Raw genomic sequence first — 23,973 nt, forward strand, 5'->3', positions numbered from 1 at the left:
ACTAAATCAGAAATGCAGTTTTATTGCTCATTAGAGGGACCTCTCATACTATATGGTTTATACTTTCAAAGAAAATAAACTGGAGGAAATGGACGAGGTGCGTATCAAGGAAATTTTTTCACTGCGAGTAGATTTGGAAATATTTAACAAATCCTAACTTTTCATTATCACAAGCCTCGGTATCTATGAAAGTGATTATATTGATTTGCCCTCTTTCTCTAGGTGAAAAAAAAACCCCGTATCTTTGCTAGGCTGTAGCTAAATCGATCTGGTTGATAGAGGCAGAGAAATAAATATATTGGTGTAAAAGGACAAATAGGAGATAAGGCTATGTATTTATTGCCCATTTATGTAATTACATGTGTCACTAAGGACAAAGGTCCTTAAAGACGAAAGGCAGAGTAGAAACAGTTCCCTATAGAAAGAGAGATGGATTTTCTACCACTTCCCTCTTCATGAATTTTCCTTTTGCGTGGTTACATATCCTTCTGGTTTTATGATCACATTTGAAAACTTAACCATCTTTTTGGGCACAGTTTGATGGCTGAAGATATGCTTCACTCCAGTAAAAAGAAAATGAACATTTTTCAAGAGCATTCGTAGGCTTCGAGCTGAGAGGACAGCACTTAGTTCCTGAGATCTGATAATCATTCTGTGCGGAAGTAACTACCAGGACCACGGCACCATGGATGTGGTAGGCGAAAACGAGGCCCTGCAGCAGTTCTTCGAAGGTAAGAAGCCCGTTTCCAACATCTGAGGAATGGTACTGCTTACTATCACTGTCTCACCTTTTTGGAATTCACTTGGGCTTTGAAAGAAATACTATTGTACTAACTGTCTTGAAGTCAGAAGTGCAGGTTTATTTGCTGTGTTGTAGCAAAAAATCAATGGTATAGGCAGTGATTTTTAAAAATTCAGTATTTCCATCTTACAGCTTAGTTGTTAAAAGAATCAAGAGGTCAGCATACCTATGTTATAGAATTTGTCCCTGTCCTGTGCTAGATTTTTTTTTTCTAATCCTTATGTTTCATAAGACTAGATTTTTCTTATCTCTAAAATTATTGAATACAGCACAGGAGAAATGTAAGAGTTTGCTTAAGATGGTTTTTCTGTTAATATAATTAAATACAAAACAGCCTAACAGTAAAGGAACACCTCTTGCCCCATTCCGTTCTTTGTTTTTCACAACACTTTAAAAATGTGTAACTATTGAATGATGATTTCTTTTGAGGTTAAATATATTTTTCCCCAAGCGAAGGCTTACTATAAGACATGGTTACAAAGATTTTTTTTTTCTAAAAACCTGAAATAGTGGTACCACTTCTCATATTTAGTTGGGTTGATATTCTCATGGTGGGTCTGCTGAAAATGTCAGGAAAGGCTTGCCTTTTCGTGACACCTTTTAGGGAGCCATTGGGAGACTGCATGTTAGTGCAGCTGCAGTTCCTTATCAGTTAGGCATGCTCAGACTTCCATGGGAAGGGAAATGTTGCCAGAGCTTTTTGCACATTTCCAGGTATTTCCCTGGAGGGAGTATGAGAATAATTGAGGACAGACCAGCTCACTCACAGAATCCAGAGGGCAGTTAACAGCATATTGAGAAAGTGCTTTTGGCATTTCTTGTGATTAGTAAAGTGCCTGACAAATACTAGATGTTTAAAGATTGAATGGAATTGACCCAACACCATATTGTCTCGAACACTAAAGAGTGTTTATATCAAAGAAACAGTGAGGTCACTATCAGAAGGAATTAGTACAATACAGTAGGTTCTGTGGCTTGGATTTTGCCACATGGGATAAGAAGGAATATAAGACCTAGAGAATTATTATGTTATTTCAGCCCTATGATCCATCCCATCATGTTCTGTCTCTGACAGTGCCCAAGTCAGTGTGTCCACTTGGGTCACACAGTAGGCACACTAATGTTGCTTGATTGTTGTTGGCTGATTTTATATCCTATGTAACTTTCATTTGAGCAGTAGGTAGCAAGCTCCAAGCTGCAGTTATATCTGCTTTATTTTAGAGAAACCACCAATTGCTTTTATAAATACACAAAGTCTACTTGATTTCTTTCCAGAGCTAGAGAAGACCTGAAAAGTTCATCTGGTCTACCTTCTGTTTTTTGGAAGTGCTGTTATACTTATAGGGTCACTATACTGTCCTTGTTTATGCTATTTTCAGAAGTCTTTGGGGATATAGTTTCCACAAGTCCTCTGTATAGCTGATTACAAAATCTGATTTTTTATTATTATTATTATTATTATTATAGTATCTTTCTTAGCCCAAACTAAACTCTGGCTCCTTTTGAAGCCTTTTTAACTAGGGAGGAGTAATTTCTCCATGGAAAGAGAATAAAATGGTCAGTGTTTTTCTTACATTATCTTTGAATGAATAAATGGAAAAGATGGTAAACCTTGGAAATAAAAAATGGAAGCACTAACTTAAGTGATTCCCCTCCCCCCAAAAGTCACACAGCTGGTTGTCAATTTTTTATTATCTGTTTAGCAAATATCGATCACTGATGGTGTGCCAAGTCCAACAACCACATCTTTTAAATGATAGCCTGGAGGGCTTTGAGACGTTTCCTTTAGATTATGATTTCCTTTCTCAAATATTCCTTAGAATGAGGACAGCAAGACTGGATCTGATATTCTCATGAGGAGGGCCAGTTGTTCTATGTCGTGCTCCTGTCGATATGTCAGCCAGCTTCTAATTAAACGCAAACTCATATAAAAAACCAAGGTCTGAAAAGCAAGAAAAGTTTTTGTAATTTATTACCCACCTGAAAGCTATTTTTTCTTTGCTTTCTCAGACTCTTCATTCTAAGAATCCGGATCTTAAATAATATGTATTTTTCTTATGAACACTTTCATATTAAAAACTATCTGTACTGACAATATCATCACGAATTAAATGGCCTTGAACATCAGATCTCATGCTGATCATGCTGAATCTTTATGGTGTGTCTCAGGAAGATGACAAGGCCCATTAACTAAAGCAGAAGAGGTGGATCAGGTTCTCTAGGGATCCCAACATCCACTGGAAACTCAGATACCATGTGAAATGTTTGGCTTTTTCAGCAAAGCTGATACCACTGCAAGAGAAAGGTTGTCAGAGGAGAGGCACATTATTTTATTTCTAATAACTAAAAATTGGTTACAACTTAAAATTCTAATAGTGGTAGATTAGTTAAATAGATTATGGTTCTTTCATATAATGGAATATTTTGTAGCTATTAAAAATGACAATGATAAGGAAAAGTGTTTATGATATAAAGGGGAAAAGCAGATTACAAATTGGTATATATAATAGAATTGAATATATATGTATTTTTCTAGAACAAAGTTTATTAAAACTGATCTGAAAACAGTTGCTATATATACATACATGCACACCTATATATGTAGAAACAATTGGATGAATACACTGCAAGTATTAACAGTAGTTATTTCTTAGTGGTAGGAATATGGGGATTTTTATTTTCTTCTTTATACTTTATTATCTCAGTGCTTCAAAGTTGGAATGCATGATGTCATAGTCAGTTTTTCTTAAATAAAGGAGACTGGGTTTAATTCCACAAAACTCCTCTGTTTAAGAGTTTCTTTTCTGTGTAAAGAGAAATTGTATGAAATGGATGAAAAAAAAGATTATTAGGTGTCTTCCATAGAAAACTATGCCTGGATCATGTCCTTTGGGCTATCCGATTCTATGGGATTTTCACCTTTTATTGTCTTAGAGCTATTTTGAAACTCTGTAAATTGTAGATAATTGATATCAATGCAATACATTTTGTCTATAGATATGTAAATGAATTATCTCCTTTTGGGGATCAGTAGTTTCAGTAAAACCCAGTTTTCCATTTATTTGTAAATTCATTCCATGGCATAGCCAGATTTAGATTATCTATCTGTTTACCTATCTCTATCTATATAGATCTATCGATCTATCTCTATTTATCTATCTAGGTACCTAGATCTAGATCTGCTGTTTGAATTCTCCTTGAACCACTTGTAACATCTTCCTGCTTCCTTCATGAAGTATATAAAAATCTTTGACATGTGTTCATCTTATATTTCTATGAGTCATGATTTTATCTTTAAAAATATATATCCTTTAACACCAGCCAAGTTTTAAGTTAGTTAACTTCGACTTTGTTTTATATTAAGTTTGCACCAGATTAATAACGTTTGCTGAGCATTTACCATGCGTGAAGCACTGTTCCATTCACTTTACATTCATTAGCTCATTTACTTAGACTTTGTTTTATCTTAAGTTTGCACCAGATTAATAACGTTTGCTGAGCGTTTACCATGCATGAAGTACTGTTCCATTCACTTTACATTCATTACCTCATTTACTTGTTACAGCAACCCCCCGGGTAAAAAAGGAATAGAAAATGAAGTATGGAAAATCCCATTCCTCAGTTTACCTCACCTGTTTTCCATAGCTGTGACCTTACATTCTTAATTTGGTTCCTTATGGGTATTTCTTTTGGGCTACTGTGATATCAAGATTCATCTTTTGTTTCCCAGCTTTTTAGAACAGTTTATAAACTGTTTATAAAAACTAATTTGAGAATATTTTATTGTTCATTATATTTAATCTTTAAAAAGAAATTTTCTAAATTGGTGAGAAGCTGTTTAGCTCATCTTCTTCATAAAGTCCTGAAGTAGGTCCTCAAACGCTTTTTGACTTATCACGAAAGCAAAAGAGGAGATGCCTGCCCTGACTGAGCAGAGTGGGAAAAACTACATACAGTTGTCCCTCGGAATTCGGGAGGAGATTGGTTCTAGGATCCCCTCTGATACCAAAACCCCCCAATGCTCAAGTCCCTTACATAAAATGGCAGTAGTATCTGCATATTAACCTATGTACATCCTCTAGTACATGTTAAATAATCTCTAGATTATTTATAGTACCCAATACAATGTAAATGCTATGTGAGTAGTTGCTAGCATGTGACAAAATCAAGTTTTGCTTTTTGGAACTTTCTGGGATCTTTTTTCCCAAATATTTTCCATCCTCGGTTGGTTGAAATCTGCAAGTGTGGAACCTGCAGACACAGAGGGCTGACTCTCCTGAAGAGATCACATGAAAGCAGAAGAGAGAAACTAGCTGAAGAAACTCCCACTCACCCATTGAAGTTTGGGAGGTGAGGGGTAGCTCCTAAAACCAGAGGCTGTGGATGGGCAGGAACCACTGGACAGCTCCTGAGATCTAAGAGGAAGAACAGTCCCTTCAGGTAGCTGCTGTCAAACAAGCTTCCAACTATTTTCTGCCCTCCTCTCTCTGCCTAAGATTTAAATTTCTAGTTAGCTATTATTAAAGTAGGGTGGTAGGGATGCAGGGTAGGCAAAAACATCTGCTACCCATGAGCTGTACAGGAATATTATGGAGGTGTCAAGTTTTCGGGAAAATGAAGAAAATGCTGAAGATTCTGGAGCAGAAAAGCAGAGACTCAAGGGACTGACCCAGATGGAATGGATCTAGAGAGGCTTCAAGGGAGGGTTGGTAGAATTGTTGAGCGCAAGAGAGATGTAGCTTGGAAAAGTGCCCAAACGGTGCCGGCACATAGTAGACAGTAATCTTTATAAAATAAATGAATGAAGAACAGTGCACAGACTATTCTATTCAACAGTTTGAACTCTAGGTTCGGAGCACCCAGCAAGTTCAAATATGGGAAGAAGAAAAACTTGCCCAGTAAGCAGAGCAGAAAGTAGGAGAAAGGTTCAGTGAATAAAACAGGGGCTGAGACAAGTGCTGCCAGTTTGTGGGAAGCCTTAGATTCCATTATTACCAGAGGTAAAGTCATAAATGTCTTATGTGGTTCCTGTATATTACTTCTCCAAAAGTGAAACCAACTCTGATTGGTTGATGTTTCTGAATTCCTGTGATTGGAATCAGATGCTCTGAGCAGCTGACTGCAGTGTAGAGGGCTGGCCTTGGGCAAGACTGTATTGCAGGTAAAGGGTATCTTTGGCCTCTGGCCAGTCTCTCAATCTGACTTTCTTTCACTTTAAGACCACCAATTTTTCACCCTCTCACATAAACAGCATCTTTACGCCCTCTTCCTTCTGTCCCAATAAAACCTGAGTTTGCACAGAAGGTACAAATGGCAAAGGATCTGATGACACCTTACGTCTCTATAGAGTTTTGTATTCAATGTGCTTTCACAGAACACAAAGTCGTTTTGATCATACAAGTCAAGAAGATTACCTTCTCTAAGAGTAGGTTTGGTTGATCTCTAATGGTGGAATTTTAGACATCATGTTGCATCCTAGAAACGCTGAAATTATCCCACAGAGGCAGGTTCTCCTTGTTTATTGATGAGGACACCTCTGTTTCTCTTTGGAGACACTATGGACTTTCTAGGGGACTGGGAATGAGAATACGTCAAGGACAAGAAGAACAACCCAAATCATGCAAGCTGCTTATGATTTTTTTGAACACTCCTATCTGATGTTGGCAGGTGGTTAGAAATTGTGTTGCCTTGTCATGAAGCATCCAGAACAAAGAGGCGTGGGCTTGGTGCCATTAAGAAAAAAAATCCCTTTTCTTCTTTCATGCTGGGATCCCCAAGGTGAAGCCGATTTCATTAGAATTTAAAATGTGCTGTAACTAGGTCAGAGCTAACTTCTGTCACCTGCACACAACCTACATTTGAGAACTGCCAACGTCATCAGCAACTGTAGGGAATCCGGGAACAAAATCACTCAGACAGACGCTTCTGAGAGGAGACTACACCACCTTCTTTGGTGTTATTGATGTTGTCATCTTTTCAGCTTGGGAGTTAGAAGTCAGCTTCTGGAAGACTCCGTAATATCTTGGAAGCTAAACATTGAATACATGGACAATTGTGGAAAAAATAAGATGACATAAAACAAGAAATAGTTATCACCTGTAATCTCACCACTTAGTGATAACAGCTGTTCACATTTTGGTGTTGATCTTGTATTTTTTTTTAATGGGATCATACTCTATATTCTTTAATAATGGACTTTTTCATGGAGTATAGAGGGAAACATCTCTTCTTATCATTACTTATTCATTTATAACAGGAGTCTGAAAGTCAGGGCCCACAGGCTAAATCTGACCCACAGCCTGATTTTGTAAATGAAGTTTTATTCACTCATTCATTTAAATATTATCTGTGGGACTTCCCTGGTGGCACAGTGGTTAAGAATCCACCTGCCAATGCAGGGGACACGGGTTTGACCCTTGGTCCGGGAAGATCCCACATGTCGCGGAGCAACTAAGCCCGTGCACCACAACTACTGAGCCTGCGCTCTAGAGCCCGTGAGCCACAACTACTGAAGCCCACGCGCCACAACTACTGAAGCCTGCACGTCCTAGAGCCCATGCTCCACAGCAAGAGAAGCCACCGCAATGAGAAACCCATGCACCGCAACGAAGAGTAGCCCCTGCTCGCCGCAACTAGAGAAAGCCCGTGTGCAGCAACGAAGACCCAACGCAGCCAAAAATAAATAATAATAAATAAGTAAATTTAAAAAAAATATATCGTGGCTGCTTGGATGCTGTGATGGCAGAGTTGAATGGTGGCAACAGAGACCTTATGGCCCTCAAAATCTAAAATACTATCTGGCTCTTTATAGAAAATGTTTTCTAACCCTTGATCTACAACCTAATTAATAATAACTAGTATTTATTGAGCACCTACTATGTACTGGGTATAGAATCATAATCCTTCATAAGAAGAACATTCCAGGAAAAGGGAATACCAGTGTGAAGTCCCTAAGCTTGGAGTGGTTAGGGGCAGTGGGGGGAGTGGGAAGGGGCAGGGGACAGTGTTGAATGACAATGGGGTGGGTGGTCGAAGATGACGTCAGAGTTTGGATTTTTATTCTCAGTGTGATAGGAAACCAGTGGAGGGTTTTAAGCAGGAGAACAGGCAGAACTTGCAGATGGATGGGATGTGGGGGTGAGGAAGGCAGAGGAATCAAGGGTAATGCCTAGGTGTTGGTGTCAATAATTGGTGGATTTAGTACAATGTACTCAGCTGTGGAATAATGGGTGGAAGTGCACTTTTGTGTGTGTGCATGTGTGTGTGTGTTCACGTTCATGTGTGTGAAATCAAGAATTCATTTGGGACACTTTACGTTTTAGCTACCTTTTAGAGAACTAGGCAGAAGTGATGAGGAGGCAGTTGGATGTGTGAATCTGGAAGCCAAGGGAGGGATCTGGGCTATAGATATCAATTTGGGAGTTATCAGTGTATGGTTGGTGTTTAAAGCCCTGAGACTAGATGAGGTCACCAAGAAGGGAGACAGACAAGAGGGGCCCAGGATAACATTTAGGGACCCAAGTGAGAGCAACCAGCTAAGGATGTTAAATGAGGTGGGAGGAAAGCCAGGTGAGTGTGGTGTTAAGCTAGGAAAGAATAGTGTTTCAAAGAGGGTGTGGTCAAATGTTTTAAATGTTTCTGAAATGCCAGTTAATTGAGCATAGAATTTGGGAAGGAAGGTTGTGGGTGACCGTGACAAGTGGTTTCCATGCAGTAGGGGAAGAAGAGAGAATGGAAGGTGAGTGGCTAATATGGATAATGCTTTTGAGAAGTCCTGTTGTGCCAGGAGCAGAGAAATGTGACAATAGCCAGAGGAAGTGCGGAGGCAAGAGGGTTTTTACTTGATGATTTTGTTTTTAAGACGGGAGATATGAAAGCTTGATGTGCAGATGGAATGATTCATTATGGAGGAATAAACGTTTGTTGCAGAAGAGGGAGCGAGATAATTGTGGGAGGGGAACCTTGAGAAGGTGGGTGAGGATGGGGTGGAGAGAGCTTGCCCTTAGGTACCAGGAACACTTACTGTCTTGCAAGGGAGGAAAAGAGGTGTATCTGGAACACATGCAGGTAGTGTGGTAGGTTTCAGGGTGGGAAGCTGAGACAGGTTACTTCTGCTTTACCTGTGAAGCCAGGTGGTGGGATTGTGGTAGTGGACTGTTGGGGGCTTTAGGAGGGAGGATAAATTGTGAAATGATCTTCTTAGTTAGTGTATTAATTTCCTAGGGCGGACATAAAAAATTACCACAAACAGGTGGCTTAAAGCAACAAATTTATTTTCTCACAATTCTGGAGATAAGAAGTCTGAAATCAAGGAGTTGGCAAGGCCACAAACGCTGAAGGCTGGAGGGAAGAATCCACTCCCTGTCTCTCTCATAGCTTCAGGTGGTGCTGACAATATCCTTGATATTCCTTGACTTGTAGACTAATCACTCTTATCTCTGCCTCCATCTTTACATCACCTTCTCCATGAGTCTCTTGTATCTGTCACTTCTCTTACAAGGACACTCATCATTGCCCTTAGGGCCCACCCTAATCCAGGATGATCTCATCTTGAAACACTTAACTTTATTATACCTGCCAACACCCCTTTTCCAGGTAAGTTTGCACTCACAGGTTCTGGGTGGTCATACATTTTGGGGTCCATTTTCCAACTCACTACACACAGTAAAAAGCAAATCGGCCAGGAAATAGTAAGGATGCTAGTCAGTGCCATGTTCATTTGTGGTTTCTGGTTAATTACTTTAAGTGAAGTTAGTCACTACATTTGTATGATTTTCTCAGCAGCATTCAGTTACTCGGTGCAGTCTTGGAGTGGGTGAAGAATTGGGCTTAACCAAAGTCAGGATTTTGTCATGTGAGTTCCACAGGTGGAAAGAAGAAAAGGGACTTACAAGTCCCTTTTGCAAGGGAGTAATTAGAGTGATGGACCCTGGAATTTAAGCTGGGTAACACAGGAGCAGAAGGGGAATGAAGAGGTTTGGAAAAGTGGGGATAAGGTTCCTGGGCAGAGGATCTCAATAGGTGAAGGTATTAGAGTAGGGGTATAAATATCGGTGAGTGGAAAGGTCAAGCTGGTCAAAGAACGTGACGCTTGAAACTGAGATTTCAGAGAATGGTGCAGTTATTGGTGATGCCGAGGTTTAGGAGAGGGTCATGGGAAGTGGTGGCTGAGGTAGGATAGAGGTGAGGAGTTTAAGAACCTGAGAGGCTGTGATATTATTGGGTGGATGTTGAAGCAACCCCCAGCGATGGCAGGAGTAGTGTTAGAGAGAGAGGGAGGGAGGTACCAGATGCTGAATGTTCAATGAGAAAGGAATAGTGACCAAGAGGTTGGTAGATGCTATTATTAGCAGGAAGTGTCCTGGTCATTGGCATATACCAAAGCTCGTGAAGGAGGGAGGAAGAAAGTTGATCCGGAAGCAGCAATGAAGAGCAAGGAGGACACCTCTCCTGTTTTCAGGCCCCAGGTATATGTGGGAAAACCTTTATTTGAGAGGTTCCATAATTTAACCATTTCTTATCATTGGACATGTAGGCTTGTGCTAGGTTTTTCCCTGTTAAATACATACCATTATAACAATTTCCCCCAAAACCCTTAGTTATTAACTTTGTATGGATCTCCCCAAAATATAATTGTTGGAACATAGTATTTTTTTTTTTTAAATTTTGGTCTTTGGTATTGCCAAATTATCTTCTAGGAAGTTTAAAAAAAATCCATCTGCAGACTGTCCCTATCACCACTACCTGATATTAATTTACATTTTTTGACATAAAAAAAGTTACTCTCTATTCAGAGAGTAGCTTGGGATGGAAGAGTAACTTCCCTTAACTTGGGATGAGATTCTGGAGGGAACTTGAACCCTCTGAAATTGGGTAGAAATGTGTATATGTGTAGGCACATACTTATAGGGAATGTCTCTGTAGTTTTCATGAGATGATCAGTGAGGTCTATAGCCCACAAGAGCTTAGAAACTCTGTTCTAGCCCCAGGCTGTTGGCTGTTTCTCTCACCTGCCCCGCCTGGAGCAGCCCACAGTTGAGGAGGGTGTGCTCTGAACCAGGCGGGAGATTCTGGACTGGAGCATGCTTTAACAATCAAAGAATCTAGGAACAGATTCTACTCACAATGTTGTTAGGGGATGGGAAAGGGAGATTTGATAGCATGATTAAAAGCAATGATGAGGGACTTCCCTGGTGGCACAGCAGTTGGGACTCTGCACTCCCAATGCAGGGGGCCCAGGTTTGATCCCTGATCGGTAACTAGATCCCACATACGTGCCTCAACTAAGAGTTCGTATGCCACAGCTAAGGAGCCCACGAGCTGCAACTAAGGAGCCTGCCTGCTGCAACTAAGACCTGGCACAACCAAATAAACAATTTTTTTTTTTTTAAAAAGCAATGATGAAAAAAAATCCCTGTTTCATCTTCATCTTCTGAGCTGTAACAGTAGCAGTAATCATTTACACCAAAACTATACTGCAACCAGAAAGGGAGCAAATTCAGAAAAGTCTGTTCTCAGTTTTAATGGTGGATATAGAAAATCAGATGCCTTCTCCCTGAGCAGTTGACCTGGCCAGGAAAAGTGATTATTTCCTCTGCGTTGGGCTTCCTTCTGTCCCTGGGGCCACATCAGTGGCATTTGAAGAGATGCTTCCAGGGGTCTAGGTGGCGCCCAGTTTGATAGGAGGAAGCCCCTGGCAGTGGATCAACATCTGTTGGTTATCTGCTTCTAAAAAGATTCTGGAATTAGGTTGCATTACAAGATACCTTAAAAAATTGATGTATATAAGGGAAGGGAGAGAGTAACAGAACTTCCTCAGGGGAACTATAGTGAAATTAAGTTATCTGTGGGTCAGCAAGAGATTCAAATCTCTTTCCTTGACTCTACCTCTCCTTCCAAATATTCATCAATCTTTCTCCTCCCTTTCATCACCAAACTCTGAAAAATACCCACTCTCTTCATTCTTCACATCCCATTCACTTTTCAACCCAATCTTCTCTGGCTTCTGCTCGAACTTACCCTTCTGAAATTTCTCCTAATTGCTAGATCGTATTAAAGATCATCGGCCCTCATCCTCCTGGTGTCCTCTCTTCATCGGTGTTTGCCCACGGAAACTCTCCTGTTTGATCCCATTGCATTCGCCTCCGATTCTCATCCAGTGTCTGTTACCTCTCAGGAGCGCTCGCTAGTACACCCTCCTCCTTCTCTGCCCCAGGGTCCTGTTTTGGAAACTCTTTTATGTGAGCACCAAAAACTCACCCTGAATGGTTTCATATACTCCCATGGATCAGCATTTCCCAAACCCTATTGCCACATTCCAGACCTATAGTTACAGATGTTTAATGTACGCTCGTATGTGCCGAGTGTCCCTTAGTTTCAACACCTTTTTATAACACTGGGTGTTTGTGCCGTTTGCCCCGAATGCACTTTCCTACTTCTACATCCTGTGAAGCAAAATTCTCCGTGCTTCTCCAGCACTTTGTCCGTACCTTTGGATGTGCACCTTTCGCGCTGAGGTTTAGTTTATAGGTCTACTTGTCTATCTCCCCAGAAGACAGTGAGTACCTCCAGGTGAGGACCTGACTTTGTCTCATTATCTATGCAGACTTATTGTCTTGAATGTAGCTGTTACAAAGAAAAAAAAGAAATATTTGTTAAATGTGTGTTAAGTCAATGAGATTCTTGATCAAAACTTCTGATAGAAAGGCGGGCACCTTTATTGCATTGTACAAAGGTTGTTCTCCTTTTCTTATGTATATTTTAGTATCAGAATCAACTCTGGTGGGGGGGAAATCGCAGCTCCTCATAAACATTTTTTTAATGTAGATTACTCTTAGATCTGTGACCCATGGCAGATATCTTCCCCTAGGTGTGATAACTCTGTTTCCCCTAAAAAGAACTCTTTATTAGCAGGAAGGGAGTGGAGGTGGTGTGATGTTCAGTAGGAAACATGGCAGAGATGCTAACTGGGGATGGAGAGAATTCAAAAACCAAGTCCCTCCGTGAGAGGTTCAGGCTATAACTCAAAATAGTTATAGCTGAGATTCAGAATCATTACCTGGGCGTCACTGGGAGACACTAGGAGACGAACAGAAGTGTAGACGCTCTAGTTTTGACAAAAGTAGAGATCTAGGCACCAGGAAACCAGTCAAGGTAATGGACCCTGGGTTGCAGGAATGAGCTTGGAGTTTATCTGATCACAGCATCTTTCCCATTTCTGAGGTTGCATTTCACAGGCCACCCACATCAGCTCTGGAAACCGGGCACCAGTGCACATCACGCATACTGTCTCTGAGCTCCCGACACCAGCGTGCATGTGTGGTGATGAGCGACATAGTAGTTAGAGCAGAGGCTTTGTATCCAGATTTCCCTGGGCTCAAATCCCTCCTCTGCCATGCACTCGAGATGCTGCTTTGGCAAATGACTGGGTCTCTCTGAGACTGTTTCCTCATCTAGTAAATGAAGCAGGTATTACTTCATAGGAGAAAAATGAGAATTAAGTAAAATGATATATGTGAAGTACTTTGAATAGTGCCTGACCGACAGTTATTGCCCAATGAAATGGTATTATCAGTCTTCTGTAATTAAGAAAAATGTTTATTCTTTTAATGGAGCTCCCAGAAGCCGTCTGTGATCAGTAAGGAAACCCCTGCCATTTAATGAATGCTTGACTTTATGCTAGACCTTGTACAAAGGCCTTTAGCTGTATGTATTCTTAATTTGTACAACAAAATGAACAGGCAGATAATGTTATCATCATTTTAGTGATGAGGAAACAGAGATTCAGAAAAGGTTTGTACCTTGCCCAAGGTAACACAGCTATTATGTATCAGAGCTTAGAGTTGGACAGGTGTCTGTCTTTCTCCAAAGGCCTGTGCTCCTTGCCACTCTGCAGTGTCCTCCAAACAAGTTGAAAGGGAACATCTGCAAAGTTAGCTGGAACTTATGGCTCCTCTTAAAATAACCAGAGCTTTTGTGTATGTGTGTGTGACAATGTGCATGTAATTCCATTCTATAGATGAAATTATTCTGGAATGTGAGCTGTTGGAACTTAAGTGCCATCTGGCATTTTTTGACAAAGCCCAGCTCTGGCACCATAAGATGAAGTGCTAGCAGTAAAAAGGCAATGGGTTATGTTCATGGAGCAGGCAGCTACAGAAACTCAAAAGATAAGGCTACTAATAAGAATGCAAAGATATAAGAACACCAACACTGACCTGTAGTACTGCTTGATGCAAAACAAGAATCCATAGAGGGAATTTAGGAAGCTGGGTTTGCTCAGAAGTGTAGTAGAAAATATTAACTCTCAATATTGTCCTTTTTGGTACCCAGACTCAAGACAAAAAGTCCAGTAAGATGGTACCCCAATATTTGACACCTTGGTATTAGCAATATAAGAAACCATTGTCATGTAAAGCAACGGGGAGAAATGTGTTCTGAGGCTAACATCATATGACTTGATAATTGGAAATGGTGTCGCTGTCATGGGATTAAATTGATCAATATCCTCAAGTATTAGAAGCCGAGAAATACGCTTCCTAGAAATCTCTATGGTATTCACTTGATGGCAGAAGCCTTAGTTCAGGCAGACCTGGGTTCAAATACTGATTCCTCTGCTTCTTAATTTTGTGACCTTGGGCCAATAACATAACATTTTAAAGTTTCAGTTTTCTCCACCTGTAAAATGGAGATAATAACACCTACCTCTTGGTGTTGTGAGCATTAATGATAAAATATTGAAATGATGAAATAAATGATAGTTATTGATTTTTATTATAACATTTGCAAGTGTGGATAAACAAAATTGCTTGCTCTATTTATTTTGAAACAAGAATGAGTAAAAGCTACATGTATATATTCATACTTTTTTTTTCAAAGAAACACACCTGTCCCCAAGGAGTTATTACAACTTTTACATGTTCACATTAATTCCAGAGCCTTTATAATCATAAAATCCATTTATAGCCTTTAGTTGCCAAGCAACAAAGGACAAAGTACTGAGTATGTCTTTTTATTGCAAAAGGTTCAGCTTTTCCATGTTGTTCTTGAAATCAACATTTTTCAGAAAAAAACAGAACAGTGAAATTTAATACCATATCTTTAAGGTTTAGCGGGCATTCCTTGTTTGGAGGTTGAATCAAAGCTGAAAGGAATAAGTTGTTATATTGTCTGTTCTTGAATAGTCTAAAGCATTTGTCCTAATTTTATAGTAAATCTGTAAGAGGTTCTGAAGTTGGGACACTGCAAACTCAGTTTAAGGAGAGAACTTGTTTCATTTTACCTCTACTCTGTGATGCTGTACCTGTAAGAAAACTAGTTCTTTGATCTGTCAGTTGTCTTTCGGAAAAGGCTAGGGTGGTGTAAAATACATATGAAAAATGTTATCTGCTAACCTTGGTAACCGCTGACCTCAAACAGGTTATTCAACCATGCATTGGCAGGGTTTGAGAAATTGGCTTTGAGACACATAACTAAACTAAATTCCCTAATTCTTTGAAAGGTATCAAAGCTTTTAATTACTTCTATTATTTTTGTCTGTGGATAATCAGTAAGTAAAGGTTGGGAACCCCAAAAGAATCGAAAGAATATATTACTATTTAACATCCTGTAAAATATCCTAGTTGAACTTATATTTTTCAAAGCTTATAAAAGCATGTATGGAAACAGTTTTTTAAATCTGCATAGCTATTTCTCTATTCGTGCATATTAAAACAATACAAAAGCAGATCGGAGTATCCTGATGGGAATTTTACTCTCTTGGCCCATATGCATTCTGTGTGTGCAGTGAGATTCTGTGGATGCAAAGTGTGGAGACAATGATCCTCTTTTTTTTCTTCCCGTGTGGGTTAGAGAAGCTTGCTGCTTTGAAACAAATCTGTTAAGTCACATAAGATGTTTATATGCAGGAAGAGGCAGAAATGACACCCACAAACTATTTCTTACAAATTCTACAAGGTAACAACTAGTCAGGGTTCTTCTGCTGAGAGTAATGTCCTTTGGTACGATTTTTGTGCCCGAATATAAAAGAGTAAGAGCTAGCTGTTAGCGTGACTAGGCTAATTCCGATGGACCAGAAGAGGGACACTTTATTATCCACACATCTCAAGAAGTGCGGTGCCTTCAGAAGCATTTGGAGTACTACTGTTTCTTCTTTTTATTTACATGGGCATAAGACAGACACACACACATATATCTCTCCCTTCCCGTGGGAGAAGCAGGCTTCTGTGTGAAGATCTGAGTGGACCTTTCATGGTGGTGAGGACAACAGGGTTGTAAACCATGCTCAGGACCTGGTTCTCCCTTTACTGCCTGTTTATGGAAATGTTGGGGAAAAAAACCCCAAAATCCATACCCAGCCACCAATTTTTACAGTTCCTTATTTTGCCAGTTCTTTCCCAACCCATCTTCGAAGTTTCCTTCTCACTCTTCCATTTGTATTATGCTTGTTTATAGAGTCTGATATTTTACAAACTCTTTCACTTCCTTCAACTCATGGGTCCCTCATGCAACCCTGAGAGGAAGACTTTTTATGGTGAAAGAAACAGATCCTTAAAGAAGTTGACAGGTGGGTCTAAAATCACAGGGTTGGTGGCAAAACCTTTGTCTTTTCCTTCCAAGCCCAAAACTCTTTCCATCTACATACCACTTTGCCTTCCCAAAGGAAAAAGTGGGTAAGGACATGTATTGGCTTATTGGCTTCCATATTCTAGGGCTCGATGTCAGAAAAATACTTAAGTCAACATGGTAGATCTTTGGAGAAAACTCCTCTTTTTTATCCTCTCCCTCACTTAACGCTAGTTACTACATACTCTACTGGCCACTGGCTACCCAACCCCTCTCCAGGACAGAGCCAGCGAGTGCCTATATTTTAGGCTTTCCCCTAACCTCCTACTTTGATGAAACTGATCTTCCCTGAGTTTAGCAATTGGTTTACTCTTCTGACTCCTGTATTTGGGGGTGGGGCTGAGGAACAGAGAAGGAATAGGAAGGGAATGAACACTAATTATGTACCAAGCACTAGTAGTATTAAAGGAAAAAATTCAGTGACTCTTGTTAAAGCATGATAAGGAGGACTTTATTCAAGGGAGGGACTGTCATAGTACGCAATAACCACTGGGATGGAATTTTGCAGTGGGGGAGAGAGATTGGGCTCAACTCCAAATACAGCAAGTGGGAAATTATAGCCAAGGAGCAGGGTAAGGGGGAGATTCTTCATAAACTGGCCTAACAAGATTCTTCCTGAAAGTAGGCTCGGTGATCTGACACCACCTGGGGGCTGGTGGAGGATGAGGAACTCGATTGATGTCGAGCGTGATCAGATATGAAGGAGGAGGGATTCTGGTTAAACTGATTTATCATGATTCTTACTAAAACTGAAAAATGAAGAGAGAAACATGGAAATAGACCTCATTGAAAAGTTCAGGGGAGCCTGAATACAGTCCGGTCAGGGAGAGAATCTGTTAGTAGTGGGATTATAGATATATGTTATCACTTTTAGTCTGCAAGCAGTGCTTTAAGGTGGTAAAACCCACCTCCTTTTTTTGATAAGGAAACAGTCCCAGAGAGTTTCAAGACCTGGAATTTAACCCAAGTCTGCCTGACTTGCGATTTCCCAAAGCTCCTGCTTTTCTTGCCTCCAGGTTACACGGGGCTCCCTCCTTCCAGAACACCCTCGCCCCCTGCCTTGTTCACCTGGCTAACTGCCTTTCACTCTCGGGGTCTCTGCTTTGGCACCCTCCCTTCAGGGCTAGCACATATTCCATAGAACTTTGCATTTCACCCTTCAAAGCATGTATTGCCTTTTTCTGTGTCCATCTCCTGGGGACAGCTAGAAGGAAGGAACTATGTCTGATTCATTCCTGTAGACTCAGCAACTAGGGACTGGCACATAGTGGGCACTCAACCGTATTTGCCGAGTCAATAAATAAAAAAAACTCCAAGCCTGGTCTCTTTCCAGGATCCCAAGTCTTCTGGATTTCCCTCCTTTATTTCTTGCATCGGAGAGGACATGAGCCTGTCCTACACCTGGCTGAAGACTCAGCCCTCAGCCAGTGCTCTGCTGGGCTGTCCCCTCCCTATGAGGGTTGGTAGGAAGGAAGGCATTGCCGAGGCAGGCAGGAACCCTGAAAGCCTCACGGTGAGCAGCTTCCTTGCCATATTTTCCTGAATCTGTGCAGGGTCTGCCCATGGGGCATTGATTTAATATTCAACACTGCCTGTTGCAGATGAGCCAACTCCCCTGTAAAGCCTGTGTGTGGTGTCTCCTCTTTGGCTTCCCTTCCTTTGGGATGTCTTCCTCTTCATCCTTCTCTTTCTCCTTCTTCCTTCTTCCTCTTCCTCCTCCATTTCGGTCTTTGGCAAAATTAGACTTTCTAATGGAACAAATCACAACAATAATTCTTCAAACCCTGGGCATAAAATAAATGAGAGTCCTTGATGAGTTCCTATACCATTTAAAAGAAATGTGCTCGGTTTCCGTTTCCCAAATTTGTCTTTCATGGTTAAAAATTAATACTGGTTAACATGCAGTTGATTATGTTTTATTTCTCTTCTTTTGTTTTATTATTCCTGTATGTATTAACATTAGTGTGTGCTTTTGAAGAGAAAATGGACAAAGCATAAAAGTTTAACCTTCATGTTGTAGGGCTGGGAGGAGGCTTAGTTGTAAGGTTCCAAAACTCCTGGAAAAATGAATCCCCAGGCTCCCAGAAAGGCCAGAGGATCGTGCTTAATTTATATTTCAAAGAATTAATTTAAAAGGAGAATAAGTATGAACTTGATAATCAGCTAGTGAAGACACTGAAATACTTTCATGAAAACTGAGATACCTAATGCAGCAGACAGACCGTTTCCCTCTCCTACCTTAAATCCTACCAGTTGTTAGATTATTCACCCAGAAGCTGTGCCACAAGGGCAGATCTTAAAAGGTACCGAGGGGCTTCCCTGGTGGCGCAGTGGTTGCGCGTCCGCCTGCCGATGCAGGGGAACCGGGTTCGCGCCCCGGTCTGGGAGGATCCCACATGCCGCGGAGCGGCTGGGCCCGTGCGCCATGGCCGCTGGGCCTGCGCGTCAGGAGCCTGTGCTCCGCAACGGGAGCACAACAGAGGGAGGCCCGCATACCCCAAAAAAAAAAAAAAAAAAAAAAGGTACCGAGCCAACCAGCCGTCATTTATTATTTACACTGAGCGACCCTGGGTTTGTGAAAAAGCAATACAGGACACAGTCACATGGAATTGTAATAATGTTAATGCTGAAAGATCTTAGATCTATATTTCTAAGTTATAAATGGCAGGCACCATCAGCCGTTCCACCTTCTTTCCTCCTAACAGAAGCTTAATCTGTTCAGACAGAGGAGGAGAGTCCTTGAGCCCAGGAAGGATAGGTTCTAATGTAATTGATCTAAACCAGTTATCCTAATCTCAGTGGCCTCCTCTGTCTTCCCTTGCCCTCATAATTCAGCAACCATAACTCTTCCAACAACCTTTTTATAAAGGGTAAATTCCTATATTTTCTGAAGTACTTAACAATATTAATTATAGTTTGATGTGTCCTTTAAATTTCTATTAGGAATGTTATTGTTTTTATTAGTTTTTGACTGGTTTGCTCCAACCCAACTTTCTTTCATTATTTTGCATGATTTTGCAGAAGGCAAGGTGGTTCAGGAATATGTATGTTATGTTACAGTAGAAAACACTACAATAAGAACCCCTGCAATAACAACTGTGTTATTGCAACTTGAGCAAGTTACTTAAGCTTGCTGAGGCTGTTTGCTCTTCTGAAACATGGGAGTAGTACTAGACCTATCTGACAATAAAATTATTGTTCGGATTAAGTGAGAAAGTAAATGTAAAATTCTTAGCAAGGTATTGGTACATAAAATGTGCTCAACAAATTTACCAAGTATTATTATTATTATTCTCCATTGACCATCTCTCATGTGGCTTGACTTCTGATTCTTTCCTGCTTTGTTGGATCTCCGCCAGACACCCTACTATTTGTCGACATTCCTCTTAAGGTATGGGGCCCAGGTCATCAAGATTGGACCTGTGCCTAGAGGAACAGGGACCTTACCCTCCCAGTTCTGTCCTCAGTGCTTTCATTATTATAACCCTACATTAGTTTCTTTGTCTCCCCAGTACTTCTTCATGATGACAAAATTAAACTGTTGTCTTTATCACTTATTTACACAAAAGCCAAGTTTCCCCATCTCATATTTACATAATGGAAAAAATCAATGGAAAGCTGAATGCTTAAGCTACTAAATTTCATAGTGTCAGAGTCAGCCATCAATCCAGTCGCCAAGATTTGACCTGACTCTTTTTTTTTTTATTGGCGTATAGTTGATTTACAACGTTGTGTTAGTTTCTGCTGTGCAGCAAAATGAGTCAGTTATACATATAAATATATCCACTATTTTTTTTTGTTTTTTTTGCGGTACGCGGGCCTCTCACTGTTGTGGCCTCTCCCGTTGCGGAGCACAGGCTCGGGACGCGCAGGCTCAGCGGCCATGGCTCACGGGCCCAGCCGCTCCGCGGCATGTGGGATCCTCCCGGACCGGGGCACGAACCCGTGTCCCCTGCATGGGCAGGCGGACTCTCAACCACTGCGCCACCAGGGAAGCCCTCCACTATTTTTTAAAATTCTGTTCCCATATGGGTCATCACAGAGTAGTGAATAGAGTTCCCTGTGCTATAGGTTCTTACTAGTTAACTATTTTATGTATAGTACTATGTCTATGTCAATCCCAATCTCCCAATTTATCTCTCTCCCCCGCTTCCCCTTGGTAACAAATAAGTTTGTTTTCTACACCTGTGACTCAATTTCTGTTTTGTAAATAGGTTCATTTGTACCATTTTTTTAGATTCCACACATAAGCTATATCATATGATATTCGTCTTTCTCTCTGACTTACTTCACTCAGTGTGACAATCTCTAGTGACCTGACTGTTTTATACTGTATTTTTACCTTGTTCATCTCCTTCAGGCCATCTGCAGGTGGCAGGTTTGCCTTTTCTATACTTGTCCAAATCACAAATAGCATTATTGAGAAGGATGAGAGTAGAGTCATTTTTATTGTACATTTTAGGATTTTCTCCGGGTTAGCATGTTAGGGTTCAGTTGTTCTCCCAGATACAAATTCACCTAATTCTAATGTCATTTCTTTTACTTTCTCTGTCTTAGCTACAAGTATAGCCATCCTTGACTGCCCTCCCCCCAGTTGGATTGGAAGGCCCTCTTATGTGTCTCCTGGGCCTGACGTAGCACACTGTGTTAGTCCTGCCTTTTTACTGTCTGTGCTCCCGTCCCCTGGCTTGAGGGTAAGATTGAGTGTTGCTCACTGTTGTATCCCAGTGCCTAGCACATGCACTTCATTAAATATTTATTATTGGATTAGTGAATTAACAATTTTGTTAAGTGTCTAGTTGAAATCAAGATACACATTTTCATGCACAGGCTCCTAATCTGCCGGTCAGGAAAGCAGATGCAGTCCATCCACAGCACTAGTTCTTGGTGGGCACTTGCAGGCTCCTGGATGTCCTGCTGTTCTCAGAGGCCAGCAACCAAGTGTTCAGCAATCCCTTCTAGAATTTTGCATCTGTGACCGTTATTGAAAAGCCATGTGGCTGTTGCCATCCTGTTACACAGTGTGCTTGAACCATTTATTTACTCAAGTTGAATAAAGGTTAATTTTCATTTTCTCTTGTGCGTATCGGGCATGTAAATTTCAGGTGATTCATATCATGTTAAAGTCCAGAGACAGTCTTTTAATTTGGTCACTGTTTCCAGCAATGGGTCATGTTAACTCTGCTTGAAAGAACTGATTAGCTAGCTTCTTCCTGGATCAATGCAGGACTACTTGTACAAGGAAGACTGGGGAGACTCCTGAGATTCCAGGTCATTAGGTGGAGGTTTTCTTGAGGGCAGTGCCCTGCAGTTCACTTCTCTCTCCAAGAGTGCAAAAACAGGATTGACATGACATGACCTGGAGCAGATGAACCCCTCCAGCTCCTTCCAGGCTCCTCAGCCAACTCTCTCCTGTTTCCTATCTCAAGGCACCAACACCACCTCCTACCCGGCCACCAAAACAGAGATGGGAAAATCCAATCAGTAACAAAGTCCAGTAGGATTCTCCTCTCAAATACTACTCACAGCCAGGGGTATGCTGGTAAATGTTTAACAACCAAATCTTTGGAAAGAAATTCTCAATTTGTAATGTTTACCAATTTCCATGGTGTAAATCTTCCCACTATTGCCGATTTCAAGTTACTAACGTGAAGACTCTAAGTATGGAGTTGGGAAGAGATGGGCCCAAGCTTGTACGAGCTGGCTCCAGCACACCACTGCACACTCTTCCACCTTCCTGACCCCACTTCCACTGCACCACATCAGAATTTCATGGCATTCAAGTCCCCAGGATCTGCCCCTGAGGACAGTTCAAGCCTCATGGACCCCTGTTCCTGGAAGCTTTACCTGGCACCCTTTCGCTCCTGTTGAGTCTTTTAGGTGACCTGTAATGCTCTGTGTACACTCAGTTGTCACATTGAGCGCTATGGTATGCTTTTTTTTTTTAAATTTATTTATTTATTTATTTTTGGGTGTGTTGGGTCTTTGTTTCTGTGCGAGGGCTTTCTCTAGTTGCGGCGAGCGGGGGCTACTCTTCATCGCGGTGCGTGGGCCTCTCACTATTGCGGCCTCTTTTGTTTGTGGAGCACAGGCTCCAGATGCGCAGGCTCAGTAGTTGTGGCTCGCGGGCCTAGTTGCTCTGCGGCATGTGGGATCTTCCCAGGCCAGGGCTCGAACCCTTGTCCCCTGCATTGGCAGGCAGATTCTCAACCACTGCGCCACCTGGGAAGCCCCTATGGTATGCTTTTATGTCAGTCTTTCTCACTGGTTTATGAACCTCTTGAGCACAGCAACTGATGGTTATGACAAAGGGTAGTATTTATTGAGCTGGGAACTGTGCTAAGCATCTTATATGCATTATCTCATTTAATCCTCACAACTCCATGAAGGAGATGCTTATTATCCTTATTCTATAGATAAGGAAACTGAAGCACAGAGAGGGTAGGTAATTTGCCCAAGGTTGCACAGCTGGGAAATGTTTTGGCTAGAATTGACCTAAGGCCTGATTGTAGAACCAGGACCCTTAACTACTAAGGCACCTTTGTCTCTGTGTCTCTAGCACTTGGCACTGTGCCTGGTCCATAGCAGGTGCCCGTTGATTGCGCGTTGGGTGATTTAGCGAGGGAAGGCTAATGCTGGCAGTGTCCTTGACTAGCCTCTTTGCTCTAGTCTCACCCAGCTTCACTCCCAAGAGCAGGCAGAAAGGCCTTTCAGAAATATAAACCTGATCATGTCTGATGAAAAACTGCAATGTGTCATAACCTGTAAGGCAAATTCCTTACCTTGATACCTATGAACCTTCATGATCAGGTTTCTGAGATACGCCAGTTTCTCCAGATACACCTTCCACCATTCATAATCACATTTATTCATTCAAATGTTATTATTCATCTGAGAAATTCAATATTTATTGAATAACTACCACATTCCAGGCCTTGTTCTGAGTGTGTAGGATCTATATAAAAAGAGGCAATTTCTACCGTGGAGGGGCTTACAGTTGAGTGGGGAAACAGACGCGCAACATGTAATTTCTACTGGTGGCTGAAATAAAAGTACACAGAGCTTGCAGTGAGGTCCGTGAAGGGTGCTGTTCTGTCTGTGCCACGTTCTTCACCTGCCTTCCAGCTCCGGCCAGACCGCACACTCATTTCCACGGGAGTCCTGCTGCTGACTCCATGAATTCATTGGCATATACTCTTTTCAGTTCCTGGAATGTTTTTTAAAATCACATTCTGCTTATCCTTAAAAATTCCTCTCAAGTGTCACCTGCAGGAAGCCCTTGCCCCAGCCCGGCCAGCCTAACAGAAAGGCTCCTGCAGTAGGATGCCCACCTGGCACTTACCACCCTCTGCTGCTGCGGCCAATCTTCCTGTCCCTTTTGCTGGACTGTGAGCTCGTCCCCAATTTTATTCCTGGACACATGGTGAACACTAAGTCGATGTTGAATAAATGAGTGAAACAATTAGTCTTTTTTTTTTTTTTTTTTTGCGGTACGCGGGCCTCTCACTGTTGTGGCCTCTCCCGTTGCGGAGCACAGGCTCCGGACG

The 23,973-nt window shown here is 41.3% G+C and overlaps 1 protein-coding gene across 1 annotated transcript in view; it reads left to right on the top strand.

Annotated features, from left to right (window-relative positions):
* The first annotated feature begins 463 nt into the window (after positions 1 to 463).
* The window catches only part of MYRFL (myelin regulatory factor like), a 128,108-nt gene continuing 104,598 nt past the window's right edge, over positions 464 to 23,973 (top strand). Inside the window, exon 1 of the mRNA XM_055085208.1 lies at positions 464 to 731. Coding sequence (XP_054941183.1) covers positions 686 to 731 — 46 coding nt within the window. The 5' untranslated portion in view covers positions 464 to 685. The remainder of the gene's footprint in view (positions 732 to 23,973) is intronic.

This window comes from Physeter macrocephalus, chromosome 6, assembly GCF_002837175.3.
Source record: "Physeter macrocephalus isolate SW-GA chromosome 6, ASM283717v5, whole genome shotgun sequence".
Taxonomy (NCBI): Eukaryota; Metazoa; Chordata; class Mammalia; order Artiodactyla; family Physeteridae; genus Physeter; species Physeter macrocephalus.